Source organism: Tachysurus fulvidraco, chromosome 14 (genome assembly GCF_022655615.1).
Source record: "Tachysurus fulvidraco isolate hzauxx_2018 chromosome 14, HZAU_PFXX_2.0, whole genome shotgun sequence".
NCBI lineage: Eukaryota > Metazoa > Chordata > Actinopteri > Siluriformes > Bagridae > Tachysurus > Tachysurus fulvidraco.
The window spans coordinates 3,227,073-3,247,808 of NC_062531.1; the positions used below are offsets into that span (position 1 = coordinate 3,227,073).

General features: G+C 40.0%; 2 protein-coding genes across 6 annotated transcripts in view; both read right to left on the reverse strand.

Moving 5' to 3' along the window:
* Positions 1–4,788, reverse strand: part of csnk1g2b (casein kinase 1, gamma 2b) — a 28,622-nt gene extending 23,834 nt beyond the window's left edge. The window contains exons 1-2 of one of the 4 annotated variants that reach the window (XM_047823141.1): positions 4,588–4,788; positions 4,130–4,201 (exon numbers count right to left, since the gene is read on the reverse strand). The gene's annotated coding sequence lies outside the window, so the exon portion shown is untranslated. Of the gene's footprint in view, positions 1–4,129; positions 4,319–4,587 lie in introns of those variants that run through there. The other 3 variants (XM_047823140.1, XM_047823142.1, XM_047823138.1) reach the window with 3 other exon arrangements.
* A 3,057-nt stretch (positions 4,789–7,845) lies between these two features.
* zgc:101100 (uncharacterized protein LOC445169 homolog) lies at positions 7,846–11,978 on the reverse strand. 2 transcript variants are annotated; one of them, XM_027151726.2, is made up of 4 exons: positions 11,878–11,978; positions 10,447–10,573; positions 9,269–9,444; positions 7,846–8,449 (listed from the first exon to the last, which is right to left on the reverse strand). In XM_027151726.2, the coding sequence occupies exons 2-4, from the start codon at positions 10,562–10,564 to the stop codon at positions 8,039–8,041; spliced, it is 705 nt and encodes a 234-aa protein (XP_027007527.1). In that variant the 5' UTR covers positions 10,565–10,573; positions 11,878–11,978; the 3' UTR covers positions 7,846–8,038. The 2 variants fall into 2 exon arrangements, with proteins under 2 accessions (XP_027007527.1, XP_047655972.1); XM_047800016.1 differs by lacking the exon at positions 11,878–11,978 and having other exon boundaries at positions 10,447–10,727.
* Positions 11,979–20,736: the final 8,758 nt, after the last annotated feature.

Here is a 20,736-nt window from a genome sequence, read left to right on the forward strand (position 1 = left end):
ATCTACATAAAGCTGAACGACTGAGAACACTGCCACGTTTGTTTGAACCCACCCGGTTTTTCAACTGATCAAAAATATTGGAACGTGTAACTAACAGGGGTTTCTGGTTGTCCAGGTGTGTCCTGTTTAAGATTGGTTGTTTAAATGGGTAACAGTTCTGGATGTTTTGCTCTTTGAGCCCTGATAAGACACTTAATCGTTATTTAAAAAAATAAATAAATAAAATAAAAAAATTAAAAAAGAAAGGATAACCAACAAGAAGCCTACGGGAGAAGAGCAAGACGTGTTGTGAAGCTGAGAAACGACGCAATGAAAATTGATCAGAATTTCATAAAGAAATAAGTCATAAAAATTAAGACTGACTGCTACCGACGTGACGGAAAGACCGAAGCCTGGAGATCTCATTTTCTGAGTCATACGAGCTCATCTGTGAAGCATGGTGGTGGCAGTGTCTTTGCTTAAACTTGCATTACTGCTTCAGGAAAGAATCTCACTAATCTGTACTGATGATGCGTCACATGATGGATGAATTCAGGCGTCTACAGAAACGTTTGGTTTACAGATAAATGAAGGTCTCACTATAAAGGTAGGACCATGACCAAAAAGAATGCTGCCAACACAGCAGGGAAGGAAGGTGAAAGGTTTTCAACTGGCCAAGTCTCAGCTCAACTGAGCAACATTTTACCTCCTGAAGGGAAAAACCCCAGTAAAAAACAAACAGCTGAACAAAAAAAAAAAAAAAATCCACAAAATGATGTCAGTTGTTCACCAGTCTGATGCAGTGGTTACAAATCAATGGATATACAACCAAGGGTTATTATTTAAGACTACCAAAAGGTATTGAGTTGTTTAACAGATCTAGATGCAAAGATTCTGATCCATCAAATGTCTTTGTTCGATATACACCAAAAGAACGGCCCTTGCTGTGCGTGTGTGTGCGTGTGTGTGCGCGTGTGTGTGTGCGCGCGCACCTGAGGTCTTCCTGTGTAATGGTGAGTCATGTAATATTTAATGTCACTCTCGGTTTTCTGAAATATTTATTAGTGACAAAATGACATTGCTCAGCCGAGTGGCAATCAAGGCAGATTTTCAGGCAATCATTGCTGTTCTTTATTTGACGATCTATCGAGCACACCGCAGGCGTGTTAATGTCATGCTCCGTGCATGCTCGTTCGCCCGACATCAGACAGGAGGAGATAAAAGTAGTTACTCAAAAAGGAACCGATCGAGAAATGAGTGTGCACCGGTTCCATGTGTAAGGAGGTGAAAAACAGGAATAAAAACAGCAGTTCTTAGCTTTTTTAAAAATAAAACAAAAAGTATACCTAATAAACACCTTGCTTTACACTAAACTACAATGGGCACAGTTTTACAGCTACCTTTACAGTTCCAGGGTAAAGGGCCACGAATCTAATTACCTGACTTCGTAATCAGGACGACTGGCTCAAACGATTCCTACGGAACAAGCGGTACGACTTTTCTTTAGTTCCCCACTCCCGGATTTCCTTCCTAAATAAACTTAGTTCCCATTATAGTTTGTTGATGTGGTTTAATTCTGTCATGTACATTAACATATGTTACAGAAAGTTTGGAAGGAGTGATCAGAGACCGTCGGCATCTCTTGCGCTTCTACACAACAAGTTAAAACAAACAACTGATTCTCACTGATGAGTGCACGATTACGTTCGTTACGGATGCGTATTTTGGCCGTTGCCTTTTATTTGGAAACACTTATAGAACACTGTAAAGCAAAGAACAGTGATCGTTGTGAATGTAGCCATAAGCACAGCACAACTCGATCCAACACAGATGGCCTTTCACTGGTTCTTCTTTTTTCACGACCTTTTAATTCCTCCCTACAGCCCAAAATAGAAGCAGGAACGTATCTAGATATGAAACAGTCCATCGTTGTAGGTCAACAATTGCAAGAAGCAGCAAGGAGATTTGGACATGGTGGCATCAGGGTGCTTTCGTATCTAGACATTCTGAGTCATAGCAAAATTGACACTTCTGCCTCGTACTCGAAAAAAACCTTTCGTTTAGTGGTTGGAAATATGTTTGTGTCTGTGCAGAAATTTGTGTCTTTTGCCAAACCCAGCATTTAATTTCTCTTTTGAGTTTGTCCAAATATAAAAAGTATAGAAAGTGTTGTTTCTTTACCACTACTGCTCTGTCATTTGGCTTAGTTTAGCAAATAATATCTAGAAGAGGTAAAGAACAAAATCTAAAACACGTCACCGTTTATTCGCTTCCTGGAGTTGAAGTGATCTGAATTGTCTGATTTGAGGCGGACACTGTGTCACCTCGCTTGGACGCTCTCGGTCATGTTGTGAACTCATCTGACTAAAGAAACTCAACAATGGAGAAGTCACACCTGGGTTTGATTCAAGTTGACTAATCCCTTTGTGTGTGGCACCACTGACTGAAATATATCGCTGACTGCAACAAGGTTGGACGCACAAAATTATACAGAATGTCTGTATGTTGTAACGTTACAATTTCCCTTCAGTAGAACCAAAGAGGCTTCGACAGATTTCCAGACACGACAATGCTCCTGTGCACAAAGCCCCTGAGCTCCATGAAGACATGGTGTGGATGTTAAGGTTGGTGGGGAAGAACTCGAGCGTCCTACACAGCGCCCGGACTGCACACGTTTGGGATGAACTGAAACCGGAGTCTCCTTAATATACCAACATTAGTGTCTGATTTCACTAATGATCTTGGAGAATATGTGAATGATCACTAATAGCACAAACCATCCACAAATGAATACACATGTTTTGAAATCTGTGTACAAAACTACGAAGCCAGGAGTCGTCCGAAAGCGCGGTACAAGCCGCCCGTTCGTGTCGACTAACTAGTTTAACCAGGAAGCAAAACGAACGAGTTCACCAGCCAGGATTCACACGCATTCATACCATTAACAGAACAGAAAATGTGCCCTTAACGTCACTAAACTGCTCAGGCGACAACATAATTCACAGTTTTATGCAGACACAATCTGCATAATCTGGAAAAGAAGTTTTGTTCAGACAAACTGGACTTTCTGCCAAGTCACCTAACAGGAAGCACAAATCGTTCCGATACGACTTAAAGTTCAACCTGATTTGAACAAAGTAAATACGTTGACAAGAGACAAATTATTGAATGATCAAATGTCCACAGGGCTATAAAAACTCTTGACATGTCAGATCGAGGAAATATCTGGGTTATTTAGACAAAAAACAGGTCTTACAACATTAGGACTCAGTAATTTTTTTTTTTTTTTTAAACTCTGTTTAATCCTGTTTTTCAGTCTGACTGATCTGATGGTTGTCTGTCATTTTTTATTCTCTTCTATATTAATAAATAAATAAAGATAGATAGATAGATAGATAGATAGATAGATAGATAGATAGATAGATAGATAAATAAACAAACATACATGACTTGAGTAGTTTTAAACTGGATTAACCAAACATCTCTCTCTATTGTGATTGCTAGAACATACATGTTTTAATCCTGCTAGGCATCAGTTAAACATATAATCCCGTATAAATGTATAGATATATATAGATATAAATATGTTTTCTTATATAAATATGTTTTCTCTCTCTTATCACACACATACAATATAAGACAAGGCTTTAAACGATGTTAGCTGCAAAGACTAAATCCTAAGAAGGTTTTTTTCTAGCATGAAAGCTGTTAGCTTTCTGGCTATCCAACCTAGCAAGAAGCATAGCAACCTGACTAACATTCCCAAACAACGTTAAGAGCCGATGTTAACATCTTTAACAAACGATTTTAAACGACAAAAAAAATTGAGTTGAGTGTTTTGTTTTTTTTAAATTAGCGTTTATATTAAATAGCGGTTGTTACGATTTCTCTATAATTTAAACCTCATCCCAAATATATTCTAATAATATTATATCCATAACTTAGCTTTTAAGTAGGAAATTTACACTTATTCTAGTATTTAATAACGCCGATGTTAAACCCATACGATAAAAAAAGACGTATTTTTAAAGCCATTTGGTTATCGAACATTATCTGGGACTCCATTCGCTAAGTTGTGGGCTTGTCATTTTAGTTAGCGCTAGCTAGCTAGCCACTGCTAGCCGAGCGGATTTTACAGAAATAAATTTACCTCTTATCTCTTAAATACACGTATCGCCTTTTAACGCCCATCCACGTGAACTCAATCCCGCTCTTAATGCATCTGCAAAACAAGACGTGGCCAATTATAACTAAAACTTACTACTTAGCATGTTTAGCTAATAATCCATTTCTTGTACAGAACTGGTAATAGCGGCTAAGCTCGTATAGCTACGTCTCTGGTAATCCCGCCTGCTGCGCTAGGATTGGTTAATCATATCGGCTAACATCATTCGATTGGTCGAGAGAATATATTCCGAGTACAACTAACCAATCCTTTAGCAGCATGCGGGAGGAGGGGGGGAAGCAGCTCGTTTACATCGTTAGTTTTTAGCCACTTAGCTACCTGGGCTAGCTAGCTAGCTAGCAACCGTTTCGATTGAAGTATTTTTTTCTTGTATTATTTTGCGCGGCTTGTTTAATAAACGGATAGATTGAAGACGGGTTTACCTGAAGGTTCGAGTTTGGATACCGCAAGCCCGTGTTTTCTCGCATTCATGGCTTTAAATTGTGTTTTATTATTATTATTTTTTTAATCTCCACAGCGGCTAAACGTTGTTGTCTCTTTAAGCCTGCTGAAGTCAGAGGCGTCAGCAGAGTCAGTCAACTCCCCATCGTACATTCAGAGCAAACACATCCGGACTGGATTGAACACACACTCCTGCTTTTACCAACATGTCTCTATTACACACAGCCCGGAGAAATAAGCACGTTTCTGCGTGTATTGTAACATTAATTAAACACTTAAAGCCATTACTCCTTTATGAAAGAACCTTGGGCTAGTTGCAGAATCATGTATGCTACACATGAACACCTGATATTACCCTGTGTTTAATTAGTGTTTCAGGCAAAAAATTACCAGAACCTTAATTACCACTTATTTAGTGGTAAAGGTGTTGGACTACTGACCAGAAGGTCATATGTTTGAATCCCAGGTCCACCAAGCTGTCACTGCTGGGCCCCTGAGCAAGGCCTTTAACCCTTAATTAATGTTGTCTAAATTGTAAGTCACTCTGGATAAGGGTGTCTGCTAAACGTTCATCCAATTGACACCTGTAAGAGTTTTGTGTTGGTGACGTGATGTGACATACAGCTAAGTACGGTGACCCATACTCAGAATTCGTTCTCTGCATTTAACCCATCCAAAGTGCACACACACAGCAGTGAAAACACACACCTGGAGCAGTGGGCAGCCATTTATGCTGCGGCATCCTGGGAGCAGTTGGGGTGGGGGTGGGGGGTTTCGGTGCCTTGCTCAAGGGCACCTCAGTCGTGGTATTGCTGGCCCGAGACTCGAACCCACAACCTTAGGGTTAGGAGTCAAGCTCTCTACCCATTAGGCCACAATTTCTCCCTCATGAGTTATGAGTTGAGTCATGGTGGATCCAAAATGTGTCCCGGGAACGTAAGGTCGGAATGCACCCTAATCCGCTTACCATCATGCTTTTGGACAGGAACATGGAGGAAGTCTTTATGGACTTGGAGAGAGATCGAGAGAGAGAGAGAGAGAGAGAGAGAGAGATGCCAGTTCAACGCATGGTACCACTCACATTCATTCACAACAGCACCAAATCCAACTACTCGAATGTTTTTGGGAGTGGGATGAAACCAGAGAAGGAAGAAACCCCATGGGGAGAACCTACAACAGTCTATACATACAGAAACCTGAGCTCTGCTGACATTGGAGCTGTGAGTCAGCAACACTACCTGCTTTCCTTTTGTATATTTAAGGATTAATAGTGTTCTTTTTTAAAAATTCCACTGTTGTCGTGACTGATGGCATGAACTTTGTCTTATCGTTTAGTGTTAATACTGAACAAATGTGTGAATTATTTCAGACATGTACAATCAGTGCTCCGAACAAACACAGGATACACAGCCGCTAACACGGGTTAAGACCTGTGTTGTGAAATAACTACTGTAGATACTATGGGTGTGGCTTATTTGATTGACAAGCTATTAATATGCTTCAATTTGTACATACATGGAAGAAAACTAATACTAATACTAATGAGTGATGGATTCAACTAAAACTATAAAACATAAATCTTTGGTTTTCAGAGAGCATGACTCATTCTCTCTATTGTGTGCTTGCTCTTTGGCTACCGGCGAGTAAGCGCAGCACTCGAACACAGATCATCTTTTTATTCCTGACCAACCTGTAACGATGTCATGGCGTCCAGCAGCTCTGGTGACGCAGACAGTGTTTGCATGTATTGTCATGCCCAACTTTTATGTGCGTCACCACACAATAGAAATATTAGTCACTGGAGTAGTTCTACACTGTGTGTACAATTAATAGGCAAGTGATTATTTTCACCATATCATCATTTCATCCATAATTTCCAACTCCAAGCTGTATAAACTTGAATGCTTATTGGATTTAATGCATATCAGGTGATGTGTATTTGTGTAACGATGGAGGGTGTGGCCTAAGGAGATCAACACCCTATATCAAGGTGTGCATAATTATTATACAGATACTTTTCCTCAGGAAAAATGGACCAAAAAAGAGATTTAACTGACTTTGAAAAGACTTTCAGAGGAATGCAGCACTCTTGAAATATCTAAGATTTTGGGGCATGATCACAGAACCATCAAACGTTTTGTCGAAATAGTCAACAGGGTCGCAAGAAACGCGTCGAGAAGAAAAAACGCAAATTAACCGCCAAAGATTTGAGAAGAATCAAACATGACGCTAACATCCTCCAGTGTTGCCATATTCCACAACTGCAACCTACCGGGAGTGTCAAGAAATACGAGGTGTTCAGTTCTCAGAGACATGGCCAAGGTAAGAAAGGACGATGAGATGAGAATGACTCTTGACGGACCAGATGGATGGGCCCGTGGTTGGATCACTGACGGACACAGAGCTCCACTTCGACTCAGACGGCAGCAAGGTGGAGGTGGTGTACTGGTATGGGCAGGTATTATTAAAGATGAGCTACTTGGACCTTTTTTGGGTTGAAAATGGACTCAACTCTCAGAACTACTGCCAAATTTCTGAAGACACTCTTCAAGCAGTGGTACAGGAAAAAGTCTGCATCTTTCAAGAAGACTTTGATTTTTTATGCAAGACAATGATCCATCACATGCATCAACGTACTCCACTGCGTGGCTGGCCAGTAAAGGCCTTAAAGATGAAAAACTAATGACATGGCCACCTTCTTCACCTGACTTAAACCCTATTAAGAACCTTTGGGCAATTCTTAAGCAGGACATTTACAGTGAAGTACACAGTACACCTCTGTGAGACAGGAAAATCTTTGTTTTTCATTTAGTTGCATAATAATTCTGCACACTAATAATGGTGTACATATAGATATTCTCTTAAGAAAGCCAAAACTTCACTTTTACTACTTAAATGTTCAGATTTGAGGGTTTGTTAACATTTTGGATCGACCAAGAGCACTGTAGTTGTACAATAACAATAAGTAAGTAAGTAAGTAAGTAAGTAAGTAAGTAAGTAAGTAAGTAAATAAATAAATAAATAAATAAATAAAACAAGTCTTGAGAATTAAGTAAATATATGTTACGATCGCCACTTTTACGTGTTGTCTAGGTTTGTTCGGACATTAGCACCTGTGTATGTCCAGAATTTGAGCAAACGTTATTTCATCATTTCAGTTAGTAGGTCATCAAAAGACAAACATTTTGGACCCACGAGATTTGAAAGCGACAGTGCTTTATTTTTTATTTTTTGCACATTGTATGAAAATGAAGTGTGTTTTTATAAAAAGTGCTTTAAACAAAGCTCCGAGCAGATGTGTAAACACTACAGCCCTAATGTGAACTTCCCATCGAGTCATAGTCCAACCCCGGAGCTCCTGCTCCTCACCTAAGGCCGATAACTGGCTCAACGAGGTTTGTGTTTAGGGTTTTCTGTTTCTGGGTGGTGTAGCTACAAGTCCAGACATGGATGTGCCATGGATTTAATGTCTAGCCCAAGGCTGCTGCATTTCCGCATCGGCATGACGTGTGCCACACTGCTGCGAGGCTGTATGAAGGGTATAAAGGAAGCTGAGAAAGGCAGAGCTGTGGAGAGAAGGCTTGGATGTTTGTGCTGTTCTCCGAAATCAAACGGTCGGAAAGGTGACGCAGAGCTCAGCCGACACGGAGTCCGGAAACGAGCCGTGTCATCCGAGGAAGTGCTGACACGACTAGCGCTGAAATCTGACGACAACGTTTCTTGCTTGTCTTCCTCTGAGAGTTTAGCTTTGGCTTGTTCGGTGTCTTCTGTAGCATGTCTTTTCGGGACAGGACGGAATCGCTGGCCTTTCCGGAACTTTGCACGCCTGTTCTTGAACCACACCTGGAAAAAAGCCAGATTTACATGTACGCTTTTAGTCAAAGTCAGACGTAATGCGGTGACCGAGCAGGTAGCAGCTCGCTGATCGGGGCTTTGCTCAACAAAGCAGATCTTTGCAACCTGATATTTTATAATGGAAAATTTAGACAGCGTAGTGACGTCACGGTAATGTACAGTAGCATTCCCTAGTTCTAGTTCTGTATTATTGGATCGCGTGGAAAAAAACGTCATTAAATGGCACGTTAATGTCTGTTACAGTTCGGTCAATAGTTTAAAAAAATGCATGCAAATTTATACCACAGCGACATGGATTCGGATTGGTCAGAAGATCCATTTCCATAGCAGCAGCTATGACAGGAACATCATTCACATCACAGCTGGATATTAATTCAACAGCTGGATTTGAGTGGTGTGATCCAAGACAACTAATACACAAATAAAAGGAACTATTTTCCCAAAGGAGAACACGGACATGGGGCTGTTTTGTGAGGGAGAAAAATACAACTTTGTGATGTAACAGTAACCGCTTTGCATGAGCTGCATCACACCACGTCATGTTTATTTTCCTATAACAGCACGACTCTAAGGGTTTTTAAAGGTTTTTCCTTCTATGGGAATCTGATCGTCTGAGATGTTCGTGCTTATGGCATATAAAAGTTATATTTATTCTGAGAATATATCAGAATCTAGCATTATATTTCTCCTTTTCTGTTTTATATTGTGGGCTCGAATCAGACCTTAGTTCTATAGTAATTTGAATGCAGTACTATTGTTCGCTTTATGTTTGTTAGCAGTCCTGTATATGGTGTACAGACTTTTCACCTGAATGCGAGCTTCAGGGAGGTTGATACAGACTGCCAGTCTCTCCCTCATGGCCATGTCGGGATACTGGGTTTGTTGGAAAGCTTTCTCCAGAGCCTGCAGCTGTGACACGCTGAACGCCGTCCTGCTCCTGCGCTGCTTCTGCTGACCTCCATCACGTGCCTCTAGGATCAGCTCTGAAGTGCACACGCAAACACACACACACACACACACACACACACACACACACACACACACACACACACACACACACACACACACACACACATACACACACTTTTATCAGGGCTTTTTCAGATGCCAAACTTCCTGAATATGTGCCTCTATATATGTGTAATATGATACAATCTAATATTATGGAACTGGATAATAATATTTGGTTCTTCTGAAGTTTCTAAAAGGTGTGAATTTTTAATATTTAGGTTTTTGGAGCCCTCTGCTGTCTGTGAGGCAAACTACAAGATGAGAAGATCAACAAGTCTAGTGTTTGTAGGAGATATATATAATAAACATAATATAAATAAAATATTAATAAATACAATGTTAATAAATAAATTAAAGAAATTAAATACGATAAACGAATCACAAATAAAGATTCTTCGGAAACATTTAGAAATATGATTAAAATTTTTAAATTAAACTAAAATATATAAATAATTTATATATATATATATATATACGTATATATATATATATATATACGTATATATATATATATACGTATATATATATATATATATATATATATATTCTGTCTCAATAATGTTAGACCTGATTTAAATACGTAATTTAATAATTTAAAAAAAAAACAAAAAAACTAATAAATAAATAATGTCTAAATAAGACCTTGTTTAAAACAAAAAATACATATATTTAAAGAAACATTTTATTATTGTTTGCATCTATAATAAAGATCTATAAAAAAACAATCCAAACGAAGCAAAAGAATGAAATACAATTTTCATTAAGATTTATAGACTGTTATAAAGGTGTCACATTTAGAAACGTTTTGTTTTCCTCAGCATTATCCTATAAATCTAGATTTTTTTTTTATCTGTCCAAAAGAATTTCTACAGTTCACTTTTCTAGCCTTTTTTTAAAATTTTGTCCCATGTGTGTATAAACTTAAGCACTGGATTTGTGTGGAAGTGTAAAAGGTAAAACGTGGGTGTTTTTACCTGCGAGTCTCTCGGCCACAGTGACCGTGTGAGTGTGAAGCTGGAAGCCTTGAGCCATCTGCTGATGAAGGTCCAAACACAGCGCCGGGTGAAGAGCACAAAAATATGGAGAATTCATCACTCCAGACTGTCAACAACATAACAAGAGTACAAATTAACCTCGATTCATAAAGTCATGGGATAAGAAACATGTCCAAGATCCTAGAAATGACCAGGAATTAGATGTGAGAAGCTGTAAGTCATAATAAAGCTAAATATAAACACTGATTAAACTCACAGAAACACCCTGAAGCACTGAGGCTTTTTTCTGGACATATATTGAATTATATTACAATAAGTTTTACTAATAAAGAGTGAAATAACAAGATAATAGAAAGATAGTAAAAAAATATAACAATGTACTAAAAAAAAAATAAGTGAATGATAAAAGAATAAATAAAAAGGTACTAACAAGTTAATAACAAGATACTAATGAGACGATAAAGTAAGACGATAAAAGTATGCCAACAAGGTAATAACTAAATAATTGCTAAATAATAACAAGACAATAGCAAGATATAAACAAGATAACAAATAAGAACAAAATAGTAATGAGTCTAAAAAGAAACTAAAATAAAAGGATAGTGAGACAACAACATCAAAGAATAACAAGTCAATAACAAGATACTAATGAGATAATGACTTAATAACAGCAAACTAATAACAAGATAATAGCAAAATATTAACAAGATAACAAATAAGAAGAAAATAGTAATACGATTCTAAAAAGAAATAACAATGAACTAAAAAAAGGATAGTGAGACAACAACATCAAAGAATAACAAGTCAATAACAAGAAATAACAAGATACTAACGAGATAATGACTTAATAACAGCAAACTAATAACAAGATAACAAATAAGAACATTATAAAATAATACTCCATATGGAGTTATAAAGTCGAAATAAAACGATTAAGAATAAAATAATAAAATAAAATAAACAAAAATGATAAGTCTAAGACAGGAGCCTAAATAAACAGAAATGAAGTCACAACACTTCAGAACTTTTAACAGCGAGTACGAATAAGAAGTCCGATCGGTAAGATGATAATAATTGATGATCGTGATTTTATCTCGCAATGCTAAACAAACGAAAAAGTCCAGATAAAGTTATTAAATAGAAATAACATAAAGTCTGAATAATGATCATTACATAACACAACTACCCTCACCCCCACACACACAACTTAAATCCCAATAATGAGTTAAATAAAAAAAGTCAGAAACGAGTCACTTGAAAGAAGAAGAGATTACATTAATATAAGTATATTGCTTGAAAAAACAAAATTAAGAAAATAAATAAATAATTCTGTGCTGACGAAGTGACGGATGTTTTTGCGGTTCAGGGTTACAACAGATATAATAAAGATATAATATTAATAACATTTACCTGGATAAGAAGTTAAAAAGGCTTTAATCTCAGTAATCCTACTGTCCTGTGTGTGTGTGTGTGTGTGTGTGTGTGTGTGTGTGTGTGTGTGTGTGTGTGTGTGTGTGTGTGTATAAACTCTGGATAAACTGTGTAAAGCCCAAACAGGCAGCAGACTATTTAAGACGCGACGCTCTGTCCTCCCTCGGCCATTAGCCAATCCAGAGAAAGGCATTAGTGTGGATTAGAGAAGATGAGAAGATGAGGAGGGGGAGGAGGAAGAAGAAGGAGATTTGGAGGGTTTGGATGGATTTTTTTTTTCTCTCTTTCCCCAGAAACTATTGAACTTGAGAGCTTTAGGTAAAGGATCAGCTCTCTGAAAGCTCTCCCCGTCTCTGCTCAAACAATTAAGACAATGTGCTGGGATAATCTCTGAGGCTGGCCACGTTATAATAACATTAAAATGGCCTTTTTCCCCCTCGGCTTTCTGTCGGAGGGCTTTTCTGCTGCTCTTCACCCCGGAGCAGCAAGAGCCTCCGACGTTTACTTTACTAACAGCTTCCATAGTTTGTCTGAGCCGCAGTGAAAGAGATGCACTCGAAAAAGGTCCAGGATCCAGATGTAATCGCAGCAGATGTTTTGGGGTTGTGATAAAAACAAACAGTGGTTAGTTTTTTTGTACAAGACATTAGACTTCATCGCCTTGACAACCGTCAATGGTCCTACACAGAAACCTCGTTTTCCTCACAGCAAACCTTTAAAGTTTTATTAGCTAAAGAACCTTTAAAGAATTTTCTTCTTCTTCTTTAAACTTTTTTTTCAATTCCCAAAACATCATCATGATCATCATGATCTTCTTCTTCTTCTTCTTCTTCTTCTTCTTCTTCTTCTTCTTCTTCTTCTTCTTCTTCTTCTTCTCTTTGTCATCTTTTTCTTCTTCTTCAAATTTTTCTTAATGTCCGAAACATCATCATCATGATACTGATCATCATCATCATCATCATCATCATCATCATCATCATCATCATCATCATCATCATCTGCTTCTTCTTCTTCTTCTTCTTCTTCTTCTTCTTTTCAGTTCCCAAATCAACATCATCATCATGATCATTATGATCATCATCATCATCATCATCTGCTTCTTCTTCTTCTTCTTCTTCTTTTCAGTTCCCAAAACAACATCATCATCATGATCATCATCATCATCATCATCTTCGTTTCCTCCTGAATGATTTCACACTTTTTGAACACTGAACCTGAATCTGAGTCTTTTGTTCGTTCATAATTGCTGTTAATGTGTTTCTCCAACAATGACTGCACATCTTTCCTCTTCTTATTTTCTTATGAATTTTAGATTTCGTGCTGTTTTTAATTTGATTTAATTTAAATGTTCTTTTTGTCCTGTTCTCCCCTTCTTTTCTCTTTCAATGTGTAACTATTAATGGATAAAAACTATTAAATAACTGTGTTAAATACAATATGTGTAATCTATATGCTATAAAGGAACTGAAACTCTTGAAGGCAGTGACAGTAACTTCGATTGATCACACCCTGTGTGTGTGTGTGTGTGTGTGTGTGTGTGTGTGTGTGTGTGTGTGTGTGTGTGTGTGTGTGTGTGTGTGTGTGCTGCATGTCTCGATTCCCACCTGTACAAAGTGGCATTTTCTAGCTAAGCACTTAAACCGGCTCAAACCGGATCATCTTCAGTGCAGCTCCAGAGTCTTAAACATGTAAATTCCACTAAAGCCTGATGAAACTGCACAGCTTAGGATGCTGCTGCCTTTCCCACTAGTGTGTGTGTGTGTGTGTGTGTGTGTGTGTGTGTGTGTGTATGTGTGTGTGTGTGTGTGTGTGTAAGGAAAAGGTTCCTCCCCTTTCACTCATGAGAACTACAGCGGGAGGAGAACCGAGAACATGAGACCAGACCACACACGGCATCTTTTTCCTTTCCAGTAATGGAATGCTGATTAATTCAGTGTGCAAAAGTTTGTACACCCTCTTGACAAAACAAATAAGAAAAGGAATTCATTCCGAGTCACAAATAAGCGCTTACGATCGGACGTTTTTTTAGAAGAACGTCCGATTTTCTTTCAGCTCGATTCTTACTTTCTTCTTAAGGCGTACGAACCTTTGCACTCTCGTCGTTGTCCATTTTTCTTCCTTTTATTTGCCTATTTGTCATCTGTGCGTTTTCTTTTTCCTCGCCGTCTCACTTACTTTGCTCGCATTTTCATTTTTCTTATTTAACTCGGTTTATCGTTCCGACATATTCCTGAGTTTCTTTTTTCTTTAAATTGTTTTTGTCTTTTTTTTTTCCCCTTACGAGGGATGCGACCTTCTGCTTTCGATTGTACTGTACGTCTCTTTCTATTGACTCTCTTCTTTTTTTTCACTCCTTTTTTATTTTACATTTGTTTTCTTACTCAATGTTTTTTTGTTTGTTTTTTATTTAATTAAAAAAAAAAGATTTTTCTCTTTACCTTGTACTCCTTTCTATTCTATGCCTAAGAGGGGTACAAACTTTTGCACTCGACCGCATACGACAGGAAATATGTTTGTTAGGAAAATAAATACGTTTTTTAGGTGTTACTTTTCTTCCCGAGATTAAAATTCATAACACGGATGAAGTGAGAGCTGAATTTTTTGATATTCTCCTGCTACCTGTTTCAACACTGCGTGCTTTCTTTTCTTTTTCTGCTCGTATACATCCCCTGTTCTTTCTGTTCCTCTTCTTTTCTTTGCAGTGTTCTTGCCTGTCAGTGTGTGTTAGTGTCAGTGTAAAGTAAGTCATTTAGAAGAGCTCGGGTGGCTCTCGGGCCCTGAACCCCGGTTAAAGCTTTGGGCTCAGAAGCCTTTGTGTCCTCGGCCCGTGGGATTAGAACAGATTTGCTGCGAAGAAATGAAGCACTTATTTCATGCCACTTTCCCAATGAAACCTGGCCAAAGCTGTGTTGGTTTGGAGGATTAGAGCAGCACAAAGACGCTGCTTCTGTGGGACTCACCTCCCTGAAAACAACTGCTACTAACCACCCCCACCTCGTCTCCACACATCTCCACCATGTCTCCACACAATTCTGCACGTCTACACACATCTCCATGCATCTCCACACATCTCCATGTAGCTCCTCCAAGTCTCCACACATCTCCACGACATCTCCACACAATTCTGCACATCTCCACACATCTCCATGTGGCTCCTCCAAGTCTCCACACATCTCCACGACATCTCCACACAATTCTGCACATCTCCACACATCTCCATGTAGCTCCTCCAAGTCTCCACACATCTCCACGACATCTCCACACAATTCTGCATGTCTACACACATCTCCATGCATCTCCACCACATCTCCATGTGGCTCCACCAAGTCTCCACACATCTCCACACATCTCCATGCATCTCCACACATCTCCATGTAGCTCCTCCAAGTCTCCACACATCTCCACAACATCTCCAAACAATTCTGCACGTCTACACACATCTCCATGCAGCTCCACCAAGTCTCCACACATCTCCACCATGTCTCCACACAATTCAGCACCTCTCCACACATCTCCATGCATCTCCACACATCTCCATGTAGCGCCACCAAGTCTCCACACATCTCCACAAAATCTCCACACAATTCTGCACGTCTCCACATATCTCCATGCATTTCCACCCCATCTCCACCATGTCTCCACATATCTCCATACCATCTCCAGACGTCTCCACACCATCTCAAAACATCTCTGCCCCGTCTCCACGTCTCCTACACAATTCAGCACCTCTCCACACATTTCCATGCATCTCCACCACATCTCCACACAATTCTGCACGTCTCCACATATCTCCATCTCGTCTTCACACACCTCCACGCATCTTCACACGTCTCCATCCTGTCTGCATAAGATTCTGCAAACCTCCACATATCTCCACATATCAATTCCTCTTGTCACTACTCCATCTCCATATGGCTACATACCACCCCACCTCATCTGCACACCATCTCCAAATGTCCCTACACATCTCCACCCAATCTCCACTACATTTCCACACATCACATCTCCCCACACATCTCCACCCTATCTGCACAGATGTCCACATATGCCATCTCCATTCTCTCAGTTTTTCCACTTATCTTTTACTCTTTCAGGTCCTCTCTCTTCTCATTTCTTTCTTTTCTTTCTACTGTTATCTTTTACTTTTGCATTTACCTCTTCTCTTCTCTTCTCTTCTCTTCTCTTCTCTTCTCTTCTTCTCTTCTCTCTTTTCTTCTCTTCTCTTCTATTCTCTTCCCTTCTTTTCTTCTCTTCTCTTTTCTTTTCTTCTCTTTTCTTCTCTTCTGTTCTCTTCTCTCTTTTCTTCCTCCTCTCCTCTCCTCCCCTCTCCTCTCCGCTTCCCTCTCCTTCCCTCCTCTACTCCTCCTCCTCTCCTCCTTCTCCTCTCCTCCCTCTTCTCCTCTCTTTCCTCCCCTCCTCTCTCTCCTCTCCTCTCTCTGCCTCTCCTCTCCTCTCCTCTCCTCCTCTACTCCTCTCGACTCCTCTCCTCCTCCTTCTCCTATCCCCTTCTCCCCTCTTCCTCTCCCCTCCTCTCCCTCCCCTCTCCTCCCACTCCCTCTCTCTCCTCCCCCTCCTTTCTCTCTCCTCTCCTCTCCTCTTCCCCTCTCTCCTCTCCTCCACTCCTCTCTCTCCTCTCTTCCTCTGGAGGGGGGGGTGGGGGAGAAAAGGTGTCCCTTCTCTTCTCTTCTTTTCTTCTCTTCTCTTCTCTTCTCTTCTCTTCTCTTCTCTCTTCTTCTCTTCTCTTCTCTTCTCTTCTCTTCTCTTCTCTTCTCTTCTCTTCTCTTCTTCTCTTCTCTTCTCTTCTCTTCTCTTCTCTTCTCTCCTCTCCTCTCCTCTCCTCTCCTCTCCAACTTCCTGCTGTTGACAGATGAACCCCAGAGCTTTTACCTACTGCACTGAGCTTCTCCTTCCTGACGCATGGTTCAGTTTTTCTCCAGCCCACGCGCTTGTTTCAAGCCGACCGCAGGAAGGAGGTGGCCGTTTACACCAAACCATCACGCTGAAGGTCAGCGCTGCTCCGTTTAAACATCCTCCAGTTTATTTACATTTGCCTAACTGGATGTAGACCTCCTAATTTCATTAGTGCAGAGTTTTAGAGCAGAGAGTTTAAGCTTCATGGGTTTAAGTCCCCCCTGCAGTTGAAAAGGCTTAAAGGGGATCTTTACGAACACAGGCAGGGATTAAGCACTTTAAAGCTAAGGGAAAGACCTGATGAGACGACGAGGGGCGTGGGGGGGGGGGTGGATACGGCATAACCTGAACAGACACGATCTGATAGCTCCTGTCATACAAACAAAAATAATAATTATGTCTAAATAATAAACGAAAAGACAATCCAATTTTTTTTACAAACAGAAGCGCACGTGTCAATTATCTGTCAGGATAATGCAGAGCTCTCAAGTTTTGAAGACAGGCAAGCGTGACATCTCCACCACCACCACCCCCCCCCAAAACAAAACAAAACAAAAACAAAAACAAAAAAAACGGATCACTGACCGCAATTTCATACAAAGTATTTGTTTAATGTACATTTATTAAATCGTCTCAAGCCCAGACATTTTTAGGGTCATGATCGAGGACGATGTCCCGTCCAGAGACGAGCTGTTTCGTTTTGAGGTTTTGTTCAAACCGACCATCGAAAATACCCTCACTAATGAATGTTTTTTTTTTATTGGTTGTTGCGTAAAATCTTAATAGATTTTTTTAGCTTTTTTTTTAGATTTAGATTTTTTTTAGCCTCTTTTTTTGATTGGCTGATAAGTGTCAGGCTCGACTAAGAACTGAGTCGCGCTTGATTCCTGCCCGGTTCCATAGACACAGCGGTGTGGACTGATACGTTTTGGGTGCTGCGGCTTATTAAATATATGATAAATAGTCAAAAAGTTTTTCTGCATGAGAAATACGATGTGTGGCGGGAGAGCGTGAGAAAAGACCCAAATGCATGATTGTCACTCTGCATGCGTGACACCTGATAATGCTAACGCAAACATCCTGACAGACAATTAATTAATGCTAACAACACTAACACTAAGCACGCTTAGGAAACTCTCTCCTAAATGTTCCAAATTCAGTTTTATATTCTTCATACTATCCGTTAAACTGAAGTGTTAGTTTAACGCGAACGTTAACCCGCAGCTCAAAGTTATCTGTCGTGTGTGTTAGTAAGAACCTAGCATAGCTAAAAGTCATAGCATGACAGCTTCAGATGCTAGCTCACATCCAGATCACTAGCTAGCACCCAAATCTTTTAAACGTATTATTATTGTATTGTAACAGATAGTAATAGACACGAGAGACGGCTCAGAATCGGCCGACCGATGCCAGTCCAACCCGATTTGTAAGAAATGTGGTGTGTAAAATCGGCGTAAAGCTAGCGGCGCTCTGCAGCGAATCGTTTATCGACGAGGGCCATCTGAACTGATTTTAATACGCTTTGGATTGCTGATAAACTACAGAGAGACTTAGACAAGCATTGAGAGAGGCTTCTGGCCTTTTAAGATGTCCCCTGTTGGTTTTTGTTTACCTCGCCTGTTTAACAGATGTTGGAGTCCGTAGCAGATCGAGCTCTCTTTTTATTCCTTTAATTACTCATCAATAGGTGAAATTTGTATTGACAAGTGGCTGTCAAGGGCCGAGCTTTGGAGCTGTCAGTTATCTGAGGAAGAGCTGCTTAGCCGTGAGGCCCTCATACACACGCACCATCGATCCAGACACCGCACAATTGGGCAGCTCTCTGGCACTTCTGGAGCGGAGTAGAGGGGGGGAGACGCTTTACCAGGGGGATCGATGGGGCTGGTTGGCCTTTGACCCGACATGGTGAGGGATCCAGACCAGCAGCACGGGGAGACAGAGAGAGAAATAGAAAGAGGGAGAAAGAAAGAAAAGAAAGAAAGAAAAACATAATAATCAGAGTAATCAGTGATACTCTGAAAAGTCGATCTGAAGCAGAGACAAACACAACCCTCTGAGCATCTCGGAGAACAGGAAAGGGTTTGATACCCCAGTTTATTTCGAAAATAGAAAGAGAAATACTTCTAAAACATGACAAGTTCTTAAAACCCTGAGTGTCTACTTTCATACGAGCTTCATATTAACACCACTGTGGCGTGAGACACGACAAAGACGTCCGATCGTCAAGGAGAACTTTTTTGACCTCCAAAATAAGTTTAATTCATCAAACACACACACACACACACACACACACACACACACACACACACACACATGCGGTGTCTAAACCCTCACAGGTTCTCCAGCAGATAGACACACTGAGGGTTTGTTTTGCTTGTTCATTCACCAGGCAACTCTTCTGTCTTTAGTTACAAAGCCCTGACACCGGAGACTCCGTCGGTAAACGTTATAAAACACGACCGACAGAAGGCTTCAGCATTTCTTCAGTTGTTTCTTGTTAAATAACACTGTTCAATATTAAGCTTAGTTCAATGGCTTCCTAGGTTGTTACCACGGAAACGATAACATACGATAACAAGGGTTTTAATAGAAATCTGAGATTTGAACCACTGCTGTGATAGAAAGATCGAGAATCCTACCAACATTTGGTGGAGATTTTCTCTCTCTCTCTCTCTCTCTCTCTCTCTCTCTCTGTGTCTGTTTGAGTGACAGATCAATATTAGAAATGAGGTCTAATTAAAGTCAAGTTTGCACAAGGATCTTGGGACAGAGTTAACGACCGACCCGAGGTCAGACCGATGCCGTGGAAAGTTAAGAGAGAAGCTCAAAAGTAATAAAATAAAACTAGATGAAATGCAGCACACTGAGACACAGGGAGTAAAGGCTGGTTCCTGTTTATTTGGAGAAGCAGAAATATACTAGAGCTCATCATCACATCATCAGCAAAGCAGCACCACCCGAATGTCCAGCAGCCGAAAATGATCAGAGGATAAAGTGATCGAACCTGACGACGAAAGAGTGTTTAAGCCGCTCAGTCCCACATGTCTAAATCTCTACATGCCCAGGAGGAGCAATTGTGTGTCTATTGATTCTGTTCTGGGAGCTTTTTTAAATACCTGGTGTGTGTGTGTGTGTGTGGGAGTGTTGAAGGCCGCCGGATGATACTGAGGGTAAACACAGGGGCCCACAGAGCAGGGGGACACAATGGCTCTCAATCCCCTCTCACACCACTCACTCCTTTATGTTTTCTGATAAAACAGCTGCTGAGTAAAAAAGGAGATCCTAAGCTGGCATCTGCTGAAACTGGGGGCTTGAAGAAGGAACACACACACACACACACACATATATATACACACACTCACACACACACACACACACACACACACACACATATATAAGATACACACAAATTTTATATATATTTTACACACACATAATACAGTACACACATATGCGCACACACACACATATATATATATTTATAAAATGATACACACACATATCTAAAAAGATACACACAAATTATATATATATTTCACACACATACACATATATATATATATATATATACACACACATATGCGCACACAGACACACACATATATATATATTTATAAAATGATATACACACACATACACACATATATACACACATATATTTATAAAATGATATACACACACACACACACACGCACACACGCACGCACACACACGCACACACACGCACACACACACACACACGCACACACACGCACACACACGCACACACACACACACACACACACACACGCACACACATAACAGAGTGCTGTTAAATGTTGCTCTCCAAACTCATCTCAAAACCCTAACGTCTCTTTTCTTCATTTAAAACAGAACTAATTTCCACTTGGACCCATTTAATGAGACACTTCTGAGAGAAACAACCCT

Bases quoted from the DNA above. Each gene is read 5' to 3' on its own strand.
- zgc:101100 (XM_027151726.2), bottom strand. From the start codon at position 10,564: ATGAATTCTCCATATTTTTGTGCTCTTCACCCGGCGCTGTGTTTGGAC. The intron at 9,445-10,446 runs GTAAAAACACCC...TGTGCACTTCAG, and splicing joins TGTGGCCGAGAGACTCGCAG to AGCTGATCCTAGAGGCACGT. The intron at 8,450-9,268 runs GTGAAAAGTCTG...GCTTTTTTCCAG, and splicing joins TCCCTGAAGCTCGCATTCAG to GTGTGGTTCAAGAACAGGCG.